The sequence below is a fragment of the Pseudochaenichthys georgianus genome, chromosome 18, assembly GCF_902827115.2.
Source record: "Pseudochaenichthys georgianus chromosome 18, fPseGeo1.2, whole genome shotgun sequence".
NCBI lineage: Eukaryota > Metazoa > Chordata > Actinopteri > Perciformes > Channichthyidae > Pseudochaenichthys > Pseudochaenichthys georgianus.
Window position 1 is genome coordinate 21,454,832 of NC_047520.1, and position 19,725 is coordinate 21,474,556.

The 19,725-nt window shown below is 44.5% G+C and overlaps 1 protein-coding gene across 2 annotated transcripts; it reads left to right on the forward strand.

The window, feature by feature from the left end:
- Window positions 1-763: 763 nt before the first annotated feature.
- Window positions 764-19,578, forward strand: ecsit (ECSIT signaling integrator). Of its 2 annotated transcripts, XM_034106054.2 has the most exons (9): window positions 764-871; window positions 2,163-2,416; window positions 3,283-3,688; window positions 4,385-4,608; window positions 4,732-4,789; window positions 5,168-5,316; window positions 14,165-14,270; window positions 18,024-18,334; window positions 18,645-19,578. In XM_034106054.2, exons 2-8 carry the CDS (start codon window positions 2,198-2,200, stop codon window positions 18,296-18,298), a joined length of 1,437 nt encoding a protein of 478 aa, XP_033961945.1. In that variant the 5' UTR covers window positions 764-871; window positions 2,163-2,197; the 3' UTR covers window positions 18,299-18,334; window positions 18,645-19,578. The 2 variants fall into 2 exon arrangements, with proteins under 2 accessions (XP_033961945.1, XP_033961944.1); XM_034106053.2 differs by having other exon boundaries at window positions 18,024-19,578.
- The last annotated feature ends 147 nt before the right edge of the window (window positions 19,579-19,725 follow it).

Genomic DNA, 19,725 nt, shown 5'->3' on the forward strand with positions numbered 1-19,725 from the left:
AAGAGAGGAGTTTTAAACTTACAACACACACTTCTGAGCGCCTGTCAAATCCAAGCTGTTTGGATGAAAGCTTTTTGGCGCCACCACGCGGCAGTGTCATGCATTGCACGTGCATCTCATTTATCACTGTCGAGCAGAAACCACGACTTGGTACGAATTTAAATGTAAATGTTGTGTTGGTTTAGCTTTACACTTGTCCAACGTTTGATCAGAGGTGGAAGAATTACTCAGATGTTTTATTTCCAATACTACAGTGTACAAATACTCTGCTACAAGTAAAAGTCCTGTGTTCATCCCTTCAATGTTGCACTTTGTAAAAGTGGGGTTCAATTGAATGACTAACTTAATTACTACATGGTGGCTTAACCTTTAATACTATATGATAATGTATTAGTTGATTGATATGTTGTATGAATAGCATACATCTGCAAAGTAACTAGTAACTTAATCTGTTGTATCTGTTGTATGTAAATGTTTTACTTAAATACAATACTTGAGTATATGTACTTAGTTACACTACACCACTGTGTTGGATAGATACATTATGTTAAAAAATCCATGTTTGCAAATGTTTATGTTTTCTTTTACAGAATTTGATAAATAAGTACAATATAATAACTTTCTATAACGAAAACAGGAGCCAACACATCTTAAAGATAGCCCATTTTAGAGGAGTGTACAACACAGTGATAATAAGCGTTTCAGCTGTAAATCAGAGGTCGCGGAACCTTTATTTGCCCATGTTTCTGTTGTTTGGGGGAAGCCATTGTGTGTAGGACCCGGATGTCCTGCCGGCTTTTCATCATGGAGTCTTCCAAGGAGAGGTATTTCTGAAGGAGACTGTTTGTTCGTACATCTGTCACTTGAAATGGTGGGTATTGAGCACGGGATTCAAAGCTATGTAGTTGTTGTTTAAAATATACCTCAGTCATGGATTGCTGAACCAAAAAATGCAAAATGACATGCTTGACATTTAGCCATTAACAGCTCCTATAACTGTGTATTCGAAACTTCAGAGACAAATGTGTATTTTTAAGACACTACAAGTCCCTCTTCTGGTCGGGTATAATAAATGCATTATACACAATGTATTATATTCAGTGGTGTCGTGTAACTAAGTACATTTACTCAAGTTGTGTACTTAAGTAAAACATGTTGGTACTGGTACTTAATTTGAGTATTTTCAAATGATGCTGCTTATGCTTTTACTTAATTACATGTTGTTGTCATATGTTGTAGTATACTACAACAATACGTTGTATTTATAATATATCCTTTACTCTATATGTATGCATTCATGTGACTTACATGTATTATTCTTTATTTAAATGACGTGTGATCATGCAAGCATTGCAAAGTGTACTTTTTATGAAAGGGGACTTTTTCTTTATGTATTAGTGTTACTTGTGTGCTTATTTAGGTTATTAATTCGTAATATAAAACACACATTAGTGTATACATTTTAAATATCTGGGGCTTAAAATGGCCATTTTGAATAACGGGTGCTTTATAATGCTTATACTTTTTTATTTAAGTACAATTTTCCATGCAAGACTTTTACTTATAACTGAGTATTCGTACACTGCAGTATTGCTACTTCTACTTAAGTAAATAATCTGAGGACTTCTTCCACCTCTGATTGCTGATACACACTAAATACAAAGCGGTGCTGTGACACTATAGGACAGGGGTGTCAAACTCAATTTCATCGCGGGCCACATTAACATTATGGTTGCATTCAAAGGGCCGGTTGTAACTATAAATATAGCCTACATATATAATTATATATAATTATTACATTATTGCCTCTGAATTTGATTCTTATCGGATAGGATAATAACTTAACAATTAACTACGTCTGAAAGCAGAAGTCCAGGGCAAATAATTGTGAGTCTCTTCAGTGCGCATGTCACAAAACGAGATGCATTGTGGGACATGTAGTTTACGGGCAACCTGCTTCTGTAAAGTGGCATGTAACCGTATAATAAACATATTATATTCTTTGAAAGCTCTTGTGGGGCCACATAAAATGAAGTCGCGGGCCCTTGAGTTTGACACCCCTGCTATAGGAGTACAACAGTCTTACCAGAGTGCCTTGAATGCATGTTTTGAGAATAATTCAGCAGTTCTGAACACTGTCCATGTTTCTGCCCCGTTTGCAGTTCTGTTTCCTGAGAGTCAGGGTGATGGATCTACCATGAAGTGTGCCCGCTGCCTGCTCCAGCTGCAGGGTCTCTGGCTGCAGGGTCTCCGGCTGCAGGGTCTCCAGCTGCAGGGTCTCCGGCTGCAGGGTCTCCAGCTGCAGGGTCTCCAGCTGCAGGGTCTCCAGGGACAGTCCGCCCGGTCTGCAGCCCAGCGTGGAGCTCTGCTTCAGTCCTCCTCTCAGCCTCACATGCTTCGAAACACCCAGCACCAGGTACACTGTCATTTGATTCAGAATACTTTATTGTCCATCACATTTACATATAATAGAAATGTGTCTTTGGCACTGGCAAATAGGATAAATAACACTCTACCATACACAGTGCTACATACAATTCATATACTACACACACAAAGAGTGAAATTGCATTGTAAAGTGACGGAGTGGCAGTCTTAATAAAAGTGCAAAGTGGTTTTGTTCTCGCACTGACTTGGGTCCATTAACATTGTATTAAAAATAAATAAGAAGGAGGTGTTGGTGCAGAAAGAAGGATCCTGGAGGCTTGAAAAGGGGGCTTGAGTTTGAGTCAAAGCGTCATCTCCACTCAAAGTATTCCACGAAGCAAGTAATCGCAGAAACTTCTCTTTCCTCAACGATCTTCTGGATAAATGAATCTCACCAGTCAGCACTTATAACAAATTGTAGCAGCAAAATTATAAGAAAATAAAACATGTACCTCAAATGAAACTGCTGCTGTGACACCAGATAGCGAATCTCACGCAGGGAAAATGAGAAGTTCAGGCATCGTTTTTGTGCATTTTATTGCGATGATCTAATATCATACAACACGATACAGTAACGATGCTGCCCTGCAGACTTGACTACAGCTCACCTTGTGCTAACCCACAACATTTGCCATCTCCAATCCCACCACCCGTCTCCAATATATACATAATCACCAAAGCCTTCCAAAATAAAAGCATAAAGACTTACTTTAATCAACAACAATAATAATAATAAATGTAATATATACAATACAGCAAGGAAATAAATGTTTGACTATTAAATAATATAAATCACTGTATAGCTCCAACAATGTAATTCCAGCCAGCCTCTTTCTTGTTTCCGACGTATTGTAGGTGATAAGGCGCTTCCACAGGAGCCCGATAAATGACAAGAATCAACCCATCCCTGCAGAGTTCATCGACGAGGACGACAATAAAAAGGACAAGTCTCTGGTCATCCATGACGACCTGTTTGAGCAGGTTGCCAGGGAGACCAAAACCAAGGCCACGTTTAACAAAGTGGTGGAGGTGTTCATCAAGCAGGACGTGAGGCGCCGCGGCCACGTGGAGTTCATCTACGCCGCTCTGCAGAAGATGCCGGAGTTCGGCGTGGAGAGAGACCTGGCCGTCTACAACAAGCTGCTGGACGTCTTCCCCAAAGAGGTGTTTGTGCCCAGGAACTTTATCCAGATCATGTTCAACCACTACCCCCGGCAGCAGGAGTGTGGAGTGCAGCTGCTGGAGCAGATGGAGGGCTATGGTGGGTGATGGGAGTCTAACCCTAACCCATACCGATGTGTCTGTCCATCTCAATAACAATAATAATTAACTTCATGTTTATAGCTCCTTTCAAATCATAGATTGGTGTGCATCCTGAGAAGCATTCCCAACATGTGTCCTTCTCCTGCAACATGTTGATTCTTCTCCCAAATTCATCATCGCAGACATTCTGTTCAAACATCAACACATTAAGCTCAATTAGGAAACGACGGCGGTTATTACTCCCGACATTCATAACTTTCACAATTCTGGAAATGTTAACTCATAATTCATTCAAATTTGTATTAAGTTCGGCGTCAGCTTTTCAGCATACAGCATTCACACCGCAATGTCTTCAGGAAGTGCGTCCTCTAGTTACAGCACAGAGGACAGGACACTGGAGAGAAGACACAGAGTGGAGTGACAACACGGGGTCAAACAGATACACACCACGGGTTAAAGACTGAGACAGAGAACCAAGACTGTTCAACTTGACCTATGATAATGACCTCACTTTTATCAGCATTTAGCTACAGGAAATTTGCGGATATCCTGGAGGTAGTTGAGGAGATAACCAGTGTTATGAGTGGATGCAGGGTCGAAGCCTGAATACATCTGGGTGGCATCTGCATAGAAATGCAAAGTGATGATGCGCTTACAGATGATGACGTGATCAGTCTTTATGATTGTTTTTCAGGTATCATGCCCGACGTTGACACCAAAGTCCTGCTGATCCAGATCTTTGGAGTGAAGGGCCACCCCGTGAGGAAATACCAGCGCATCCTGTACTGGTTCCCAAAGTTCAAACACACAAACCCCTACCCCATCCCCAAGAATCTGCCGGAAGACCCCGTGGACCTGGCACGCTTCAGCCTGGCCCGCATCGCTGATGACCGGGACGCTAAAGTCACCGTGTATCAGGTACCACTTTGGAGAGGGAAATACGTTTAACACACCTATGTTATTTCATGTGTTTATTTTCTTATTATTTTCCTAGGCCTTTCTTGACTTTCCAATGTTTCTGTGTCTCTGCTCTTTCTCTAGCTGCCCTGCACAGACATCACAGAGAGCGGGGAGGAGATCACACTTCCACATGTAGTCGGTATGGAAACTGTTTGTTTGTTTGTTGCTTTTTCTGAGGTTTTATTGTCGTTTCATGATTCCCACCGTTTAAGGGACCTTAGGAGTTGTGTCCCACGCTGGTTTGGAAAGGGGATTGAAGAAAACATGTGGGATTCTGTGTACAGTTTTGTATACAGCTGTATTTATATACATATTTTCAGTTATTGCCTTCTTTGCCACATTATTGCAGCAAATGCTTTCAAGCCAAACTGGAAAGGAAACAAACAACTATAACAAACCAGGAAACTGTATTCTGAGCAACATACAAATGTTAAATGAATACAATGGTGGGATCAGATCCATATATAACTCAGAAGTGTTCTCACTCTCTTTGTTCCCTCTCCTTCCTGTGTCCCAGGTATCCAGAGCCCCAGCCAGATGGAGCTGCTGGCCCAGCACAACCCCAGCCGGCCCGTGTTTGTGGAGGGCCCCTTCCCTCTGTGGCTCCGGGACAAGTGTGTGTACTACTACGTGCTCAGAGCAGACCCCGTACCGCCTGAGGAGAAGGTGGGAAAACTCTGCTATTATCTGATCAGTTAGTAACAGGAAATGCATATCAGTGTTGGTCATGTCGGTGTGGAAAAACATGGACATGGACAGCATTTAAACGATTACATTCACATGCTACTCAACTGTGAGTAATATAATAACAGTGTGTTTCACCTTATAGATAGATGGATAGATACACTGAACACAAATATAAATGCAACACTTTTGTTTTTGCTCCCATTTTTCATGAGATGAACTCAAAGATCTAAAACATTTTCTATAAACACAAAATAACCATTTCTCTCAAATATTGTTCACAAATCTGAAAGAATCTGTGATAGTGAGCACTTCTCCTTTGCCGAGATAATCCATCCCACCTCACAGGTGTGGCATATCAAGATGCTGATTAGACAGCATGATTATTGCACAGGTGTGCCTTAGGCTGGCCACAATAAAAGGCCACTCTGAAACGTGCAGTTTTGCTTTATTGGGGGGGTCTGGGGGGGTCCGAAAACCAGTCAGTATCTGGTGTGACCACCATTTCAGATTCAGATTCAACTTTATTGTCATTACATAGTACATGTACTAGTGACGAAATGTAAGTTTAGGCATCTGACCAGAAGTGCAAAATAGCAGTGCAGGAGTCTACATAATGAGAATAATTATACATGGAATTTTTATTAATAGAATAATTATAAATAGGCTATAAACAGATGAATATATACAGCAGGGTTCGTACGGTCATTGAAAACCTGGAAAAGTCATGGAAATTCAAAATGCAAATTCCAGGCCCTGGAAAAGTTATGGAAAACGATGTTTTTCCCAAAGTTTTGGAAAAGTCATGGAAATGTAACTAAAATTGCGTCAAATATAATTTACATTTTATCTAATCGCCAAAATAATCTGCGGTCGCGAGCTGTTATGTGCCATCATGACGCGCATGGTCCATCCATCCATCCATCTTCTCCCGCTTATCCGTGGTCGGGTCGCGGGGGTAGCCGTTCCAGCAGAGAGCCCCAAACTTTCTTTTCCCTGGCGACATCAACCAGCTCTGACTGGGGGTCCCAAGGCGCTCCCAGGCCAGAGAAGAGATATAATCCCTCCACCTGGTCCTAGGTCTACCCCTTGGTCTCTTCCCAGCTGGACGTGCCTGGAACACCTCCCTAGGGAGGCGCCCAGGTGGCATCCTAACTAGGTGCCCGAACCACCTCAACTGGCTTCTTTCGACGCGAAGGAGGAGCGGCTCAACTCCGAGTCCCTCCCTGATGACCGAACTTCTCACCTTATCCCTAAGGGAGACACCAGCCACCCTGCGGAGGAAACCCATCTCGGCCGCTTGTATCCGCGATCTCGTTCTTTCGGTCATGACCCATCCTTCATGACCATAGGTGAGGGTAGGAACGAAAATGGCCCGGTAGACAGAGAGCTTTGCCTTCTGGCTCAGCTCCCTTTTCATCACAACGGTGCGGTAAAGCGACTGCAGTACCGCTCCCGCTGCTCCGATTCTCCGGCCCATCTCACGCTCCATTGTTCCCTCACTCGAGAACAAGACCCCGAGATACTTGAACTCCTTCACTTGGGGTAAGGACTCATTCCCTACTTGGAGTGGACAGTCCATCGGTTTCCTGATGAGAACCAGGGCCTCAGATTTGGAGGTACTGATCCTCATCCCAGCCGCTTCACACTCGGTTGCGAACCGATCCAGTGAGTGCTGAAGGTCGCAGACCGATGAAGCCATCAGAACCACATCATCTGCAAAAAGCAGTGGTGCAATCCTTAGTCCACCGAACCGCAGACCCCCTCCCCCACGACTACGCCTCGAAATCCGATCCATGTATATTACAAACAGGATTGGTGACAAAGCGCAGCCCTGGCGGAGGCCAACCCTCACCGGAAATGGGTCCGACACAGCTCTCGCTTTGGGAGTACAGAGATTGGATGGCCCTGAGTAGAGACCCCCTCACCCCATACTCCCGCAGCACCTCCCACAGGATCCTTGCGAGAGTAAAAAGCTGATCCGTCGTTCCACGACCAGGACGGAATCCGCATTGTTCCTCCTCAATCTGAGGTTCGACAATCGGCCTGACCCTCCTTTCGAGTACCTTGGAGTAAACTTTCCCGGGGAGGCTGAGTAGTGTGATGCCTCTGTAATTGGCACACACCCTCTGATCCCCCTTTTTGAAAATGGGAACCACCACCCCGGTCTGCCACTCCTTCGGCACTGTTTCCGACTTCCACGCAACGTTGATGACCATGACAGTCCCTCAACACCCAGAGCCTTCAGCATTTCCGGGCGGATCTCATCCACCCCCGGGGCTTTGCCACTGTGGAGTTGTTTGACGACCTCAGTGACCTCCCCCCGCGAGATTGGTGTTGATCCCCCGTCATACTCCAGCTCTGCCTCTAACATAGAGGGCGGAGTTGTCGGGTTCAGGAGTTCCTCAAAGTGTTCCTTCCAACGCCCTAACACTCCATCAGTTGAGGTCAACAACGTCCCATCCTTACTGTACACAGCTTGGATGGTTCCCTGCTTCTCCCTCCTGAGGTGTCGGACAGTTTTCCAGAACAACTTTGGTGCCGCCCGAAAGTCCTTCTCCATGTCTTCTCCGAACTTCTCCCACACCCGCTGCTTTGCCTCGGCCACGGATGAGGCTGCTGCCCTTCGGGCCTGTCGGTACCTTGCAACTGCCTCGGGAGTCCCCCGGGATAACAAATCCCTGAAGGCCTCCTTCTTCAGTCGGACGGCTTCCCTGACCACCGGTGTCCACCAGGAGGTTCGAGGGTTACCGCCCCTTGAGGCACCTAGGACCTTGAGACCACAGCTCCCCGCCGCGGCTTCGGCAATAGAGGCTTTGAACACCGACCACTCTGGTTCAATGTCCCCAACCTCCACAGGAATGCACGAAAAGCTCCGCCGGAGGTGCGAGTTGAAGGCCTCCTGAACTTGGGCCTCCTCCAGACGTTCCCAGTTCACCCGAACTACACGTTTGGGCTTACCAGGTCTATCCAGAGGCTTCCCCCGCCACTCGACCCAACTCACCACCAGATGGTGATCAGTTGACAACTCCGCCCCTCTCTTTACCCGAGTGTCCAAAACATACGGCCTCAGGTCCGATGATACGATAACGAAATCGATCATGGACCTTCTGCCTAGGGTGCTCTGGTACCACGTACACTTATGAGCATCCTTATGTTCGAACATGGTGTTTGTTATGGCCAATCCATGACTAGCACAGAAGTCCAGTAACAAACCACCACTCCGGTTCAGATCAGGGGAGCCGTTCCTCCCAATCACGCCCCTCCAAGTGTCTCCATCATTGCCCACATGTGCGTTGAAGTCTCCCAGCAAGATTAAAGAGTCCCCTTCAGGAGCCCCATAAAGGACTCTTTCCAGGGTCTCCAAGAAGGCCGTATACTCTGAACTGCTGTTGGGTGCATAAGCACACACAACAGTCAGAGTTTTCCCCCCCATAACCCGCAGGCGTATGGAGGCAACCCTCTCGTCCACTGGGGTAAACTCCAACAACGAAGCACCTAACCGGGGACTTGTGAGTATCCCCACACCCGCCCGGCGCCTCACATCTTGAGCAACTCCGGAGAAGAATAGAGTCCAACCCCTATCCAGAAGTAAGGTTCCAGAGCCGACGCTGTGCGTAGAGGTGAGCCCAACCAGATCCAACTGGTACCGCTCCACCTCCCGCACAAGCTCCGGCTCCTTCCCCCCCAGAGAGGTGACGTTCCACGTCCCCAAAGCCAGCTTCTGCCGCCCGGGTCTGGTCCGTCGAGACCCTCCGCTTTCACTACCACCCTTCTGGCAGCGCACCCGACCCCATCGTTGTTTCCCGTAGGTGGTGGGCCCGCGGGAGGGAGAAGCGGAGGTGTTGCCCATGTTGCCTTTTCGGGCTGGGCCCGGCCGGGCTCCGTGGCAAGCCCGGCCACCAGACGCTCGCCGACGAGTCCTCCTTCTGGGCCTGGCTCCAGAAAGGGACCCCGGGCTTCCTCCGGGCCGGGTATCCTCACTTCTTGTTTTTCCTTTCATGAGGTCTTTTGAACCAATCTTAGTCTGACCCCTTGCCTGAGACCAATTTGCCATGGGAGACCCTACCAGGAACACAAGGTTCCAGACAACACAGCCCCCAGGTTCATCAGGGCACACAAACCTCTCTACCACGGTAAGGTGCTGGTTCTTCAGAGACGCGCATGGTGTTATTTTTTAATATATGAAGCGCGAGCTGTGTGCTCGAGTCTTGCTGCCTGTCGGTTGAACTCTGCTGCTCCGGTATGAGGGTCAGCTAGATTAGCTACGGTGCGTTCGTTAACTGTGCGGAGTCACTGTGGCACAGACTGCACCGCTGGTGAACAGCTGTTAGAACGGGCCGTTCAGGTGTTCAGAGCAGAGCGGCAGAGCGTGATGTGAACTGAAATGTTTTTCTGTCACAATATCATTAAGGAATCGTTGAGCTAGCTAGCTAGCTAGCTAGCATACATTGTCACTATCTGCTAACGTTAGCTTTAGCCTTCGTTTTCTAATAGTTTTTTTCATAGGCTATAAACGGAGGTGGTATAAGTAGATATTGTGCTAGAGTAAAAGTAGAAGTACTCAGATGTTGTTCTTAAAAGTAGAAGTACTCAGGTCTTGTACTTGAGTAAAAGTAGAAGTACTCAGATGTTGTACTTGAGTTAAAGTAGAAGTACTCAGATAAGTAGAAGTACTCAGATCTTGTACTCGAGTAGAAGTACTCAGATCTTGTACTTTAGTAGAAGTGGAAGTACTCAGATCTTGTACTTGAGTATAAGTAGAAGTACTCAGGTCTTGTACTTGAGTAAAAGTAGAAGTACTCAGATCTTGTACTTGAGTAAAAGTAGAAGTACTCTGATCTTGTAGTAAAAGTAGAAGTACTCAGATCTTGTACTTGAGTAAAAGTAGAAGTACCAGAGTGTAGGAATACTCTGTTACAGTAAAAGTCCTGCATTCAAAATGTTACTCAAGTGAAAGTAGAAAAGTATTCTCATCAAAATATAGTGAAAGTAGCGACAGTAAAAGTAGTCGTTGTGCAGATTGGTCCATTTCAGAATAATATATATGATATGTTTTATAATGATTGATCATGAAAGTGTTCTCAAAGCTGGTAAAGGTGCAGCTAGTTTGAATGACTTTGTATACATTTTTTTTGTTTTTAAATCTCTTAATGGGCTGGCCCCAGAGTACATCTCCGACCTCTTACAGGTGTACACCCCCTCAAGGGCTTTGAGGTCGGCTGATCAGCTGCTGCTTGTAGTCCCAAAAACAAAGAAAAAGACCAGGGGAGACCGAGCGTTCTCATCGGTAGCCCCCAGGCTCTGGAACGACCTGCCCCCTCATGTTAAATTGTCGCCCACTCTTGAAGCTTTTAAGTCCCGCCTAAAAACCCACCTATTTTCCCTCGCTTACCAGTCAGTCTGAGCTGAGCTATGTCATACCTATTTGTATGCTTTCACTGTCTGTCCATGGCCTTTATGTGCCTTGTTTTTATTCTTATGTGTGCTTTTTTTATCTATTCGTGTAATATTATATTTTATTATAATGTTATGTTCATTGTGAAGCACTTTGGCAAACCCTCTGTTTTTAAACTGTGCTATACAAATAAAGTGGATTGGATTGGATTGGATATACTGCAGGGTAGCTTGTGGATTTACTCCAGGTGGAACTAAAGTCTAATTTAACACTTAATTATATTTCACATCATTCATCCACATCTGTAGAGTAACTAAAGGTATTAAATACATGTAGTGGAGTAGAAGTACACCATGTACCTCTGAACTGTAGTGGAGTAGAAGTACACCATGTACCTCTGAACTGTAGAGGAGTAGAAGTACACCATGTACCTCTGAACTGTAGAGGAGTAGAAGTACACCATGTACCTCTGAACTGTAGAGGAGTAGGAGTACACCATGTACCTCTGAACTGTAGAGGAGTAGAAGTACAAAGTAGCAAAACATTGAAATACTTAAATAAAGTACAAGTATCTCAAAATTGTACCCACGTATAGTACTTGTTGAGTTTATGAACTTAGTTACTTTACACCAGTGGCTATAAAGATAGAAAGACTAAGCCTTGCACAGAGGCATGACAATACATTTTCTAAATGCTCAACAGTGCTGCCAGAATTATAAACTGACTGCTACACAATTAAAATAAATGCTTTTATATATTTCTATTAGATGTGACTCTTTGGCGTTTCTGTTATTATTGACACTGCTGCTTTCAGGGGGTCAGGGGTCGGGTCCTTGCCACCTTTTTCATACCTGATGACTTTGCCTCCCTGACTACAGTTGCTTCAGCGTGTAGAAGCTAGTAAGCCTACTATTTGATTTGTTTTAGATAGGCACTACATGTTTCATATGCAGATGTTATTTTCCTGTTCCATGTTAAAATAAACCATTTTCAGTGGGAATTTTTTTTTGGTCATGGAAAATGAGGTAAAGGTCATTGAGAAGTCATGGAAAAGTCATTGAAAATCATTGGTGAAAAAGTGTATGAACCCTGATACAGTGTAAACGGCATTGACAGTAAAATATATAAACAGGTGGGTGGTGAGTATGGGCTTGAGTCTATCAGCGGGCAGAGTTCAGCAGGGTAACAGCCCTGGGGAAGAAGCTGACCCTGAACCTGCTGGTCTTGGACCGGAGACTCCTGAGGCGCCTCCCCGAGGGTAGGAGGACAAACAGATAGTTTGCAGGATGAGAGGTGTCTTTGAAGATGTTGTGCGCCCTCTGCAAACACCGTATCCCCTGGATGTCCTCGATGGCAGGGAGTGGGACACCGATGATGCGTTGGGCGATTTTCGTCACCCTCTGCAATGCCTTCCTGTTGAGCATTGTGCAGTTCCCATACCAGGCTGTGATACAGCTGGTCAGGATGCTCTCAATGGTGCAGCGATAGAAGTTCACCAGAATCTGAGGAGAGAGGTGATCTTTCTTTAGTCTCCTCAGGAAAAAGAGACGCTGGTGAGCCTGGTGGTATTGTTGGACCATGAGAGGTCATCGGATATGTGGACCCCCAGGAACTTGAAGCTAGACACACGCTCCACCGCCGTTCCATTTATGTGGATGGGAGTGTGTGTGTTGCCTTTCGATCTCCTGAAGTCCACAATTAGTTTTTTTGTTTTTGTTGTGTTAAGGGCCAGGTTATTGTCAGCACACCACTCAGTCAGATGCTGAACCTCCTCCCTGTAGGCCGTCTCATCGTTGTTGTGACTGCCTCACGCAGTGCAACACATCTCCTTGGCATAGAGTTGATCAGGTTGTTGATTGTGGCCTGTGGAATGTTGGTCCACTCCTCTTCAATGGCGGAGCCAAGTTGCTGGATATTGGCAGGAACTGGAACACGCTGTCGTATACGCCGATCCAGAGCATCCCAAACATGCTCAATGGGTGACATGTCCGGTGAGTATGCTGGCCATGCAAGAACTGGGATGTTTTCAGCCTGCAGGAATTGTGTACAGATCCTTGCAACATGGGGCCGTGCATTATCATGCTGCAACATGAGGTGATGGTCGTGGATGAATGGCACAACAATGGGCCTCAGGATTTCGTCACGGTATCTCTGTGCATTCACAATGCCATCAATAAAATGCACCTGTGTTCGTCGTCCATAACATACGCCTGCCCATACCATAACCCCACCACCACCATGGGCCACTCGATTCACAACATTGACATCAGAAAACCGCTCACCCACACGACGCCACACACGCTGTCTGCCATCTGCCATGAACAGTGAAAACCGGGATTCATCCGTGAAGAGAACACCTCTCCAACGTGCCAGACGCCATCGAATGTGATCATTTGACCACTCAAGTCGGTTACGACGACGAACCGGAGTCAGGTGGAGACCCCGATGAGGACGACGAGCATGCAGATGAGCTTCCCTGAGACGGTTTCTGACAGTTTGTGCAGAAAGTCTTTGGTCATGCAAACCGATTGTTGCAGCAGCTGTCCGAGTGGCTGGTCTCAGACCATCTTGGAGGTGAACTTGCTGGATGTGGAGGTCCTGGGCTGGTGTGGTTACACGTGGTCTGCGGTTGTGAGGCCGGTTGGATGTACTGCCAAATTCTCTGAAACGCCTTTGGAGACGGCTTATGGTAGAGAAATGAACATTCAATTCACGGGCAACAGCTCTGGTGGACATTCCTGCTGTCAGCATGCCAATTGCACGCTCCCTCAAAACTTGCGACATCTGTGGCATTGTGCTGTGTGATAAAAGTGAACATTTCAGAGTGGCCTTTTATTGTGGCCAGCCTAAGGCACACCTGTGCAATAATCATGCGGTCTAATCAGCATCTTGATATGCCACACCTGTGAGGTGGGATGGATTATCTCGGCAAAGGAGAAGTGCTCACTATCACAGATTTTTTCAGATTTGTGAACAATATTTGAGAGAAATGGTTATTTTGTGTATTTAGAAAATGTTTTAGATCTTTGAGTTCATCTCATGAAAAATGGGAGCAAAAACAAAAGTGTTGCGTTTATATTTGTATTCAGTGTACATAGATGGATGGATAGATGGATGGATAGATGGGTAGATAGATGGGTAGATAGATAGATGGGTAGATTGATAGAGAAGTACTTTATTGATCCCCATTTGGGAGTTTTTTTTGTAACAGCATCATAAAAAACAAGACAATAAGAGAAATTAAGACACTAGAAAATCACCGGTCCAAAATATTTCTGAAATAGAATTTAAAATAGCATTAAAAAGTAAAAAAATATATATATACATGTGGAAAATATACATGTAGAAATACACATTTCCAGACGAACACATAAATGCTAATGATAATCTGAGTACTTCTACCACTTCTGATTCCCCCCCCCCCCCCTTAAGGTGGAGGAGCCCTATGACCCAGAGAGGTCTTTGGCGTATCCTCTGCAGCTGGACCTGGATTTGGACCGAGACCTCGGGGACGAGGAGAGCTTCGATGTGGAAGACTGTAAGACACTGAATCTGGCAAATGATTTAATGACGTTTACGGTGTTCAGAATGAAACATTGATTTATATTATTATTATTTAACATTTATTTTCTTGCTATTTTAGTTCATAGCAAATGTATTATTATTTACTGTAGTGTTGTGGCACGGCGTAGTTGAATACTCGATTCTGATCAAGGTTGTTAATACTTGATAACACACTGCTGCTAAGCAAAATAATGACCGTTGCTAAGGAGGATCAAGGGAGAGAAAGAGGTTAAAAGACAGAGCGTTGGATGTCAGATACATCAGCATATGAAGGCAGAGAGGAAGTAAACACTAACAGGAACAGCAGGAGAAGACAAACAGGAAGTAAACACTAACAGGAACAGCAGGGGAAGACAAACAGGAAGTAAACACAAACAGGAACAGCAGGAGAAGACAAACGGGAAGTAAACACTAACAGGAACAGCAGGAAAAGACCAACAGGAAGTTAACAGGAACAGCAGGGGAAGACAAACAGGAAGTAAACACAAACAGGAACAGCAGAAGACAAACAGGAAGTAAACACTAACAGGAACAGCAGGAGAAGACAAACGGGAAGTAAACACTAACCGGAACAGCAGGAGAAGACAAACAGGAAGTAAACACTAACAGGAACAGCAGTGGAAGACAAACAGGAAGTAAACACAAACAGGAACAGCAGGAAAAGACAAACAGGAAGTAAACACTAACAGGAACAGCAGGAGAAGACAAACAGGAAGTAAACACTAACAGGAACAGCAGGGGAAGACAAACAGGAAGTAAACACAAACAGGAACAGCAGGAGAAGACAAACAGAAAGTAAACACTAACAGGAACAGCAGGAGAAGACAAACGGGAAGTAAACACAAACAGGAACAGCAGTAGAAGACAAACGGGAAGTAAACACTAACAGGAACAGCAGGAGAAGACAAACGGGAAGTAAACACTAACAGGAACAGCAGGAGAAGACAAACAGGAAGTAAAAACTAACAGGAACAGCAGGGGAAGACAAACAGGAAGTAAACACAAACAGGAACAGCAGGGGAAGACAAACAGGAAGTAAACACAAACAGGAACAGCAGGAGAAGACAAACGGGAAGTAAACACTAACAGGAACAGCAGGAGAAGACAAACAGGAAGTAAACACTAACAGGAACAGCAGGATAAGACACACGGGAAGTAAACACTAACAGGAACAGCAGGAGAAGACAAACGGGAAGTTAACAGGAACAGCAGGAGAAGACAAACAGGAAGTAAACACTAACAGGAACAGCAGGGGAAGACAAACAGGAAGTAAACACAAACAGGAACAGCAGGAGAAGACAAACGGGAAGTAAACACTAACAGGAACAGCAGGGGAAGACAAACAGGAAGTAAACACAAACAGGAACAGCAGGAGAAGACAAACGGGAAGTAAACACTAACAGGAACAGCAGGAGAAGACAAATGGGAAGTAAACACTAACAGGAACAGCAGGAGAAGACAAACGGGAAGTAAACACAAACAGGAACAGCAGGAGAAGACAAACGGGAAGTAAACACAAACAGGAACAGCAGGAGAAGACAAACAGGAAGTAAACACTAACAGGAACAGCAGGGGAAGACAAACAGGAAGTAAACACAAACAGGAACAGCAGGAGAAGACAAACAGGAAGTAAACACTAACAGGAACAGCAGGAAAAGACAAACAGGAAGTAAACACAAATAGGAACAGCAGGAGAAGACAAACAGGAAGTAAACACTAACAGGAACAGCAGGAGAAGACAAACGGGAAGTAAACACTAAAAGGAACAGCAGGAGAAGACAAACGGGAAGTTAACAGGAACAGCAGGAGAAGACAAACGGGAAGTTAACAGGAACAGCAGGAGAAGACAAACAGGAAGTAAACACAAACAGGAACAGCAGGAGAAGACAAATGGGAAGTAAACACTAACAGGAACAGCAGGAGAAGACACACGGGAAGTAAACACTAAGAGGAACAGCAGGAGAAGACAAACGGGAAGTAAACACAAACAGGAACAGCAGGAGAAGACAAACGGGAAGTAAACACAAACAGGAACAGCAGGAGAAGACAAATGGGAAGTAAACACAAACAGGAACAGCAGGAGAAGACAAACGGGAAGTAAACACTAACAGGAACAGCAGGAGAAGACAAACGGGAAGTAAACACTAACAGGAACAGCAGGAGAAGACAAATGGGAAGTAAACACTAACAGGAACAGCAGGAGAAGACAAACGGGAAGTAAACACAAACAGGAACAGCAGGGGAAGACAAACAGGAAGTAAACACAAACAGGAACAGCAGGAGAAGACAAACAGGAAGTTAACAGGAACAGCAGGGGAAGACAAACAGGAAGTAAACACAAACAGGAACAGCAGGAGAAGACCAGTGATGTACCTGAACGCGTTCAATGAACGATCGTTCATATTTTGGGCGAACGTGAACTGAACGTACTGTATTTCCGCTAGATGAACGTAATTGAGAACGCGTTCATTCTCAGCGATGTATAACGGCGTTCAAAAGTGCGTTCATTCTCAGCACTGTATTATAACGGCGTTCAAAAGTGTGACAGATTTCATATGCCTTTCAGCCGAAAACCCAGTTAAAACACACCGTAAACAGGCTTCAAAATAATGCGGAAAACCACCCAATCTGGCAACAGCAAGCTGCCTATGACGCGTACGCGCCTGTCACCCCTGGCTGTCGCACTAAAATATACTAAATATATCAGACTCCTCACAACAAACAATGTGGAACCGGCGAGCATTGAATGAATGAATGAATTAGTATGGACGAAGCCGAGAGCAGCTGCAGCAGCACTCGCTCAGAGTGAGACTCTACGGCGTCGGCGTATGAACATTTAAAAGAGTTTTACGTTAAAGTCAGTACTGACTCAGACGGAAAAAATCAAACGTTTTCCTGTAAACTGTGTCCGCCCGGTTTGAAAAAGCAAGTCCGTACATCGACGACGTCGACAACAAACCTTAAACGGCACATTGAGAATAAGCACACGACTAGCCTTTCACTGTGTGTGCGAGTGGCGAATAAAAAAGAGAGCCAAAACAGATCCACTACCACCCAAATCCCATTAACATCGTACAGGAGACAAATAATAGCTCGCAGCAACGTAGTGAAAAAATAACTATAAATTAGTTCGTTTTTGAAACCATGGACTTTAGTTCAACATTTTGAATTATGAACTATGAACTGAACTAGTTCATTTTAAAATGTGTGAACTGTGAACTGAACTAGTTCATGTAGAAAGTGAACTTTCCCAACACTGGAGAAGACAAACGGGAAGTAAACACAAACAGGAACAGCAGGAGAAGACAAACGGGAAGTAAACACAAACAGGAACAGCAGGAGAAGACAAACAGGAAGTAAACACAAACAGGAACAGCAGGAAAAGACAAACAGGAAGTAAACACTAACAGGAACAGCAGGGGAAGACAAACAGGAAGTAAACACCAACAGGAACAGTAGGGGAAGACAAACAGGAAGTAAACACTAACAGGAACAGCAGGGCCCTTTCTCATTTCTCGAACTCCCCTCCTCGACTCCTATCCTCGAGACTTAGTCCCGCCCACAGGAGATGCAAGAGAATAAATGAACAAAGACGACGTTCTGACAATGAACATCTCCCTGCTAACATCTTAGCTGTGTTGTTTTATTGTGAGTAAAAATGTTCTGTTGGATTTCTGTATTTGACTGCTCTGAGTGTGTAATGAGGCTGTTGTGTGTGTTCTGTCAGTGGACGAGGGGGCGGTGTTCGCCATGTGTATGACCAGCCAGGGAGACCAGGCCGTGCTCAACCAGTGGGTCTCCGGCCTCCAGCAGAACAACCCCATCCTGGGCCAGGTCCCCACTCTGTTCCGCCTGGAGCAGGGGCCCCGCGAACTGCAGGGGGCCCATAAAACAAAGTCAGACCACCAGCACAGGCCGGACCCCCAGACCCAGAGAGAGGAAGAAGAAGATGAGGTATCAGTGGAGGAAGAGCCGAGGAGAAGCCAGGAGATGAAGCAGTGAGCAGACTAACGACTGACAGAAGACTCATAACACACTGTATGTTTATTTATGAAGATATGTCCATGCTGGGGAGGGGATAGATTTCAACAGGGGTACACCAACTCAGCAGTAAATAAATATAATTTAAAAGAAATGTGTGATGATTTGTTGATTTGAAATCATCTTAAGCAGTGGTTCCCAGGATGATGATATCAAAGTAACAAAATACAGATTTCACATACACAAAGGTTTTTTCATGATTTTCTTGTGATTTACTATTAAATAAATAGAATTTTTTTTTTCTTCTTGTTTCCCCATATATCCATTCAACTCTCAAACCGGGGCCAACGTGATGCTGTCCTTTCAGGTTTTATTGGAAAATCATGTTTACTAAGTAGGAAAATCTGCATGGAGGAAGGCAAGACTTCTCAAAACAGCTTTATTTCTTAGTGATCAAATCCTGTCACCATCATAACTACGGAATCAGCTATGTCTCGTTTTCATCGGGCTGAAGTCTTGTTCTCAGTCTGCAGTAGGTGCTTTCATGTTTCTTTTTTTACCAAGCCATGTTGGATAAACTACCATCTTATCTCTGCTCCCTGATCTCTCTGCGAATTGAAAGTACTTATTGCCTGAGATCGCATGCTGTGGTTTTATTAAATGTGCCAAGTGCTAGGCCTGTCTTAGGGAAGACAGCTTTTAGATGTGCAGCTCCTCTAACTTGGAACAGTCTGCAAAAAGAATGGAACATTACCAAGCTGGTACCACTACATGTTTTTAAAGCTGGGTTGGATGCTGCTCACTCAGATGCTGGTACCTGTACATGTGGTTAAATATGTAAATTGTAATCCCTGTACATTTTGCTGTATGATGTCCTTTTGTTGTTCTGTTTGTTTTGTTGTCTTCTTGTGGAACCTACTGCTGCAGGTCTCCCTGAAAAAGAGATCTTTGATCTCAATGGGATTTCACCTGGATAATAAAGGTTTTGAATTGAATTGACCAAGAAGAGGCATCCGGATGTCTGGAGCCATGCCAGAGGGATCTCTTCAAAATGCAGACTTGTGTTTCCAATAACTTCATAAAAGAGCAATATTACATCTTTGAATAATTGTTTTACAGTATTAGAAGAGTTTTAAGACCAGACCTCAGACATTTTTTATTAAAGGAAGATGTTTTATTTTACTTTGCATTCTAAATTCTAAAGGTTGTGAATGAGGTTGACATTTTGGGAATGAACTTTAAAAAATGAAGCTTTTGAAAATTCGACATTATCAAAAAGGTCAAATAAATTATAATCATCTTTTTGTTTATTTACTTTCTGACGGGCTCTAATAGTCTTTCACATATATATACGTTGTGCATTCTTCAATCAATCTAATGCAGGGTAAGCTTTAAATAAATGTTTCTTTTTGCATATTGGAAATAACCAAGGTCTTTAAAAATGATAG

Coding starts and splice junctions, on each gene's coding strand:
- ecsit (XM_034106053.2), top strand. CDS start 2,198: ATGAAGTGTGCCCGCTGCCTGCTCCAGCTGCAGGGTCTCTGGCTGCAG. Junction 2,417..3,282: donor TTCGAAACACCCAGCACCAG/GTACACTGTCAT, acceptor GACGTATTGTAG/GTGATAAGGCGCTTCCACAG. Junction 4,609..4,731: donor CTAAAGTCACCGTGTATCAG/GTACCACTTTGG, acceptor CTCTTTCTCTAG/CTGCCCTGCACAGACATCAC.